Below are 6,000 nucleotides of genomic sequence, written 5' to 3' on the forward strand. Positions count from 1 at the left end.
AGGGTCACAAATACATCATTATACACAGAGTAACTACTTGCGACAATGATCTGTAGAAAGAAATATGATTATACCACACAATTACACAAAGACAAGACAAAGTGAAACTAATTAAGCAGTAGCCACCTGGTTATTAGGAAAAAATGCTGGGTTTGCGGCTAAGCACACCCAAACAAAGCTCCATGTAGGTAAAGATAAGTTTAGAGAAAACCTGCCAAGTCCTGAGACTTGCACAGTTAGTATGAAACCTGGGACCTGTTCCTAGCATTCACAACACTGAATTTACAGAGCAATAGATTTGCCTTAAATTGTAGAAGTCACATGGCTGCATGATTAAAGTTCAAACAATACAGACACATGGAAAACCAAACTGTGTAGGCTATCAGCAATGCCTCTCCATGGCTATTTTGATGGACGCTGTCACCCACTCATATTTTTTCTCCCAATATACTCATTTTTCTCAGTTGAAGCCAACTGATTGTCTAGGCAGTTTCATTTCAAAGAAAAAATATGTAAGATCAACTTTCTGTTGTCAGTCACATAACCACTCCACAGACTTTCAATCCAACCTGGACACACATACACTAAGAAAGCAGGAAAATTAAAAACAGACTTATCACAACTAATTTTATCTTCTGCATTTTGTACTATACAGAGTTATAAGCTCAAGTAATTTGTTATGGATACCTCTTTTATCATTGCATCCTTCTGCAACAGGGATTTCTAGCACGTTACTGATAGTTAAAAAAACCCAGGAAGTAAGTACACTGGCTGGACAGAAGTGATCTTGCCAGAAATCAATGCCTAGGACAATCAAAGATATAATTAAACATATTTTTGGGTACTGCAACCACTAGAAAGTAGCTGGTTAAGACTTTCAGCCTGCCAAACAAAAAGGAAGGCAAAAATTCTGAAGTAGTATGTTTGTTCCTCTGTGCAAGAAACTTGAAATCAAATTATCTTCATTACTGAGAATAGGAGTTGCTTAATTCCATTCAGCCCATTCATTAGTATTAGGTTTCTGTATAAATTGTGAAGTGACATAGAACTGATCCAAACCAGGCATAGGCAAACAATTGTATTTCTATTGAATTAACCATGATAAGAAGTTTATGTTGCCTTTACACACATTATGCTGGCTGTGGGGATACACCCAATGTAGACCCTACCCAGCATAAACCCAGAACGATGAGGACAGGCTGCCTTATTGAGCATAAAGCCTAGCAGAACAATACTATCATAACAAACTTCATGAATTAGCAAAGTGACTCTGTACTGTGTCAGTATTTTACAACACTTTTACCATCTTTTAGATAACCACATCATCTTTGATACACTACTAGAAGTCATAAAATAATCAAACTACAGCTTCACTTTCCCACAGATATTAAAAAATTACTCTCAAGACGACAATTCTGATTGATAACTCCTCACTCAATAAGTAAATAAACATTAACATGAGGCATAATGAAACTCTTGGCCTTTCCTGTAAGATAAGGTTTCATAAAGGCTGTGGTTCAATCAGGAGCCTACAGGAAAAACACTAGGTCGGTGCACACAGTAACCATGAGGAACAGAAACCACTGTTATACAAATGAGGAAAAAAAAGTGAAAAACTTGAGCTCCCATTGAACTACATTGAACTTCCTATGTTCGCACATAGCACAAACTGCAGGATATGTGATAACCATTATCTACTTGTGTTTTCAGCATTAAATACCTAGTTCAATCAACACATAGTAACTGCACTGATAATAGGGAAGATGAGAACAGAACATGAAGTTTTTCCAAGATTTAACTAGATTGGAATCAGTGAAGAACATCACCAGAGAGGGAGACACAGGATGACAGACACGTGGCCTGAAGCTTACCTCAACCTCACATGGGACCACAAGTTTACACACAGCTGGTAAGTGGAGATTCAAGTCTAGGCACAGGTCTATAATCAGTATGCAGTGCAAATACCCCTTGAGAGAAAGAGGAAACTTTGGGCTGGAAAACAGTGGTGGAGCAAAATATAAAGAGCAGGCTATATTGCCTCTTCCATATTGCCTGCAGGGCCAAGGTCCCGATCCTTCACCACATGACAATTGTGCAAAATTATGCCACACCACAACAAATAAGGATCACATAGCAAATGACAGTGAAATTTTCATCAGACCATGGATGCCCTTCAGGGCATGTGATGAAGGGAGCTACAGGGTGCAGAAGGAGATGGCTACTAGAACAATTGATCCAGACAATAGTGGACTATTACAAACACTCTGGGATGACACATTTCAGTTGTTCTGCCACATTAGATCTGGCTCTTGAGCCAAAGAATACAGATACCTCATAAAAAAACCTCAGAGATTTGGAAATCTACATCTTACTAGAGTCAGAAAAGAATCGTAAACATTTTGTTAGATAGGTACTGAGTAGTATTAACTAGAAAAAACTACATTCATTTCTTGCTTTTCCAGCATTTGTAAAACTACAGCCAATGCTGGCATTCAAATAGCCATGGGAATCACGTGAAAAGTTTTTAGTCATAAAGAAACCCCAGAAAGAGCATTACCTGATATCCAAAACATTTCTGGATTTTATAATTTTCATAGATAATTCCTCAACCTATGAGATGCACTTTTCCTAAAGGCTACCTAATGTGCCCCTGCAGCTAATGCCATCTGCATAGTACTGGAACCTGGTTAATTTGGTAACATCGGCAGTATGAGTGTGCAGGGCAAATTAACTTTGGAAGTGCTGACAAACCATGCAGAATTAAAAGCTAAGTGAACAGAAACTGTATCCTTCCTGAATAAAGAGAAAGAATGGCTGATAAAGTAAGAGAGAACAAGTTTTTGGGGTTTTTTTTTTTTGGGGGGGGTGCGTGTGAAGAAAGCAAGAGAGGGAGAGCAGGAGAGCAAAAACGAGAGGGGGGGAAAGGGAAGGGGGGGAAAGGGAAGGGGGGGAAAGGGAAGGGGGGGAAAGGGAAGGGGGGGAAAGGGAAGGGGGGGAAAGGGAAGGGGGGGAAAGGGAAGGGGGGGGGCGGGGAGGGGCAAAAGCAGGAGAGGGAGAAGCAAAAGCAGGAGAGGGGGAGGTGGGAGACAAAAGTGAGAGAGGGAAAGAGCGCAAGAGCACAAGAAAGAGAATGAACAAGACACCAGAGAGGGAGCAAGAGAAAGAGTGTGTGAGAGGGAGAGGAGGAGGAAATAAAAGCAGGAAAGGAAGAGCGAGTCTTCAGACTGTTGTCTACAAGTCACAAATCTATTTTGTGGCAGAAACACCTTGCACTGCTTCACCGGCCACCAAGTTATACCACCTGTACAAACTGGAAGAAGTTCCCATATTGCCTACAATGAAAAACAAGTAAAAAATAAAAATCTAGGAAGAAAGAATTGTTAGCTGATAATTGTTGTTGTAAACTAATGACCAAATTGGTTCTACGTTTCTTCAGGTATCAAGGGAAAACTCACGTCATGACCCAAACTATTTTAAAAGCATTTCTCTCCAAGTGTCAAGGAATAGACAACTGCTAATTATTAAAGAATTTTTCAGCATTCTCTGGACTTTGTAGTTTTCACTTGCTGTATTTCACAATTTCATTTAACACTACTTTTTGAGAGCTTTAGCCAATAAATGTGCTTACAGATGAATCACAAACATTTTAATCATTAACCTCTGCCCCAACCACTCATTTTACACTCAATTCTGAATCATGATTTTGTAATCAAAAGCTGTCATTCCGGCACATAAAGAAGAAAGGAATCAGCATGGGAAATGCCATCCTTCTGCACTTGACACCGAGACATACCAGGATGGGAGGCCTTTTTTTTTGAACAAAAGAAAAAAGCAGTTTTAACAAAACAGACCTGGCTTTTGACGATACTTACAGAGCAAATAACATTGTGAACTACATACAGAAATTAGTTACAAGTAAGGTAACTAAGGTCAGAATTGATTGCTATGCCAATATCTTATATACCTACGATTCTTTGTAACTATCTGATGGATCCTCATATCACCACAAAACTAATGTTTGAAGAAAATATTGCAGGTATATACAAACAATACCTAGAATGAAAGTTTCACTACAAGTGAACTGGGTCAAACCCAGCATAAATGTTCTGACATGTGTTACTTGAAGAACCTAGAAGTCACACTAAAGGTCCTGGATTTCTTTTACACACAGCAGCACACCCTTCACAGGACCAGGGTTTTCTATGGTTGTTACCAGTGAACTTTGCAGAGATGGGCAGTAACAGGCAGTAAGTACATCAGCATGTTCATATGTCAACCTAGTGACTGTTTCAGTATTCCAAATTCAATCTTACTCTATTTCTCATCATTTCAGCCTTCTTTTGAAATGCACCCTTGATAAAACATCAAATCCTATATTATTTACTAAGGAAAGAGAGAAAGTACTCTGACAATTTACTTTGAAGTGCTGCTGTTCTGTCCTCATAGTAGTGTTTAACAGCAGCAACTCCTGGGCAACTACACGAGAAAGTGAGGCAATGGGGCTGTGGCACAAACTTTGTCTCGTTTCCCATCAGGGAACACCACCAACTGTTCAAATTATCTACCAGAAGCTGCCAACTCTGCTGGTGAAAGGAACTCCTGCTCTGCAACTACTAGGAAATACTTCAGGAAGCTGCAAAATGTGAATGAGGATATGAATACAAAAGTCCACAAATAAAAACACTTTTACACCACTAATGGGAAATTCTCTGTGCTGCAAGGGGGAAAGCAGGATTTTTGAAACAACGATAAACAAACCACAGGCAAACAAACGTCGAGGAACAATACTGCACGCACTAGGTTTTGCGTTACAGGTTGGCTTTTTTAATTTATCAGCAGCAGCGTTACGATGAAACGTGACGAAGTAACACGCCCGGTTTCGTAACACTGTTGTTGCGAGAGAGAGTCAAAGAACCCACGAAAGGCTTACTCCGGACAGGAGTCCCCCCGCCCCGACCGCGGCACTTGGGACAGCTCCAGAAGTTCAGCAGCTGCCGGAGAACGCGCCCAGCGCCCACGGCGGAGCGGCTGCCGCTCCCCGCTGCCGGGAGAGGCCGGGGAAGGGCCTGGGGCGGCGGCGGCGGCGGCCGCTGCCCGTTCCGGCAGAGCCGGCAGCTGTCCGCAGCCGCTGCGGGAGCCGGCGCCTCTGCCCCGGGGTCCGGCGGCGGCACTCCGCGGCGGGCGGGCTGCGGCCCCGGGCTGCTCCCAGGCTCGGCCCGAGGCTGAAGCTTTACAAGTTCCCCCGCGCCGGGCACGCTGCCCGAGGGGCGGGGGGGCAGCGCCTCGCACAGCGCCGGGCATGCGGAGGGCGACCCCGCGCCCGGCCGCTGCCCCTTCTCCGCCCCCGCCCGCGGCAAGCCCGGGGCGAGGGGCCCCCTGCCCCGGCACGCCGCCGGGACCCGCCCCGCTCGCCTGCCTGCCCCCTCGGACGCGCCGGGGCGAGCGGGCAGGGCGGCCCCGAGCCGCCGCCGTACCTGCAGGACACGGAGAGCTCCACCTTGGTGGCCGGGATGCTGGAGCTGAGCACGTTAAAATCCCCCCACGGACGCCATGTTCGGAAACCCACCGCTCCCGCCCGGCTTCTGCTGCCCCGCCGGCTTCTCCAGCCCGAGCATGGGGCAGCGCAGCGCGGGGCGGGAGGGCCGGCCGGCGGAGGGAGGGGAGGGAGGGAGGGGAGGCAGGAGGCGGCGCCGGGCGGGCTCTCCACAGCGCGACGCCGCCGGCCGCCGCCCGAGGCGCGGAGCACCGGCCCGCCCTGCCGCCCGCGGGCTGCCACCGCCGGCTGAGGCGGCGAGGCGGGAGTGGGGCGGTGACGTCACCGCGCGCGGGAGCCGCGCGTGACTGCCCCAGCCCGCGGGGCGGCCGGTGTGAGGGAGCCGGAGCGCCCCGGGCGGGAAACGGCGCCGGGGCCGGCGCGACGCTGTAGGGCGCGGGGCGGGGAAGGGCCCCAGGAGCTGCCGGGCGGGGGGAGCGGCACCGGGCGTTTTCGACTGCCGCGCC

General features: G+C 47.0%; 1 protein-coding gene across 1 annotated transcript in view; it reads right to left on the reverse strand.

The window, feature by feature from the left end:
- CPNE8 (copine 8) overlaps positions 1–5,679 on the reverse strand; it is a 109,968-nt gene extending 104,289 nt beyond the window's left edge. The window contains 2 exon segments of the mRNA XM_040594032.1: positions 5,475–5,539; positions 5,541–5,679. Of these exon segments, the coding sequence (XP_040449966.1) occupies positions 5,475–5,539; positions 5,541–5,615 (140 nt within the window). The 5' untranslated portion in view covers positions 5,616–5,679.
- Positions 5,680–6,000: the final 321 nt, after the last annotated feature.

Source organism: Falco naumanni, chromosome 5 (genome assembly GCF_017639655.2).
Source record: "Falco naumanni isolate bFalNau1 chromosome 5, bFalNau1.pat, whole genome shotgun sequence".
In the NCBI taxonomy this organism is placed as follows: Eukaryota; Metazoa; Chordata; class Aves; order Falconiformes; family Falconidae; genus Falco; species Falco naumanni.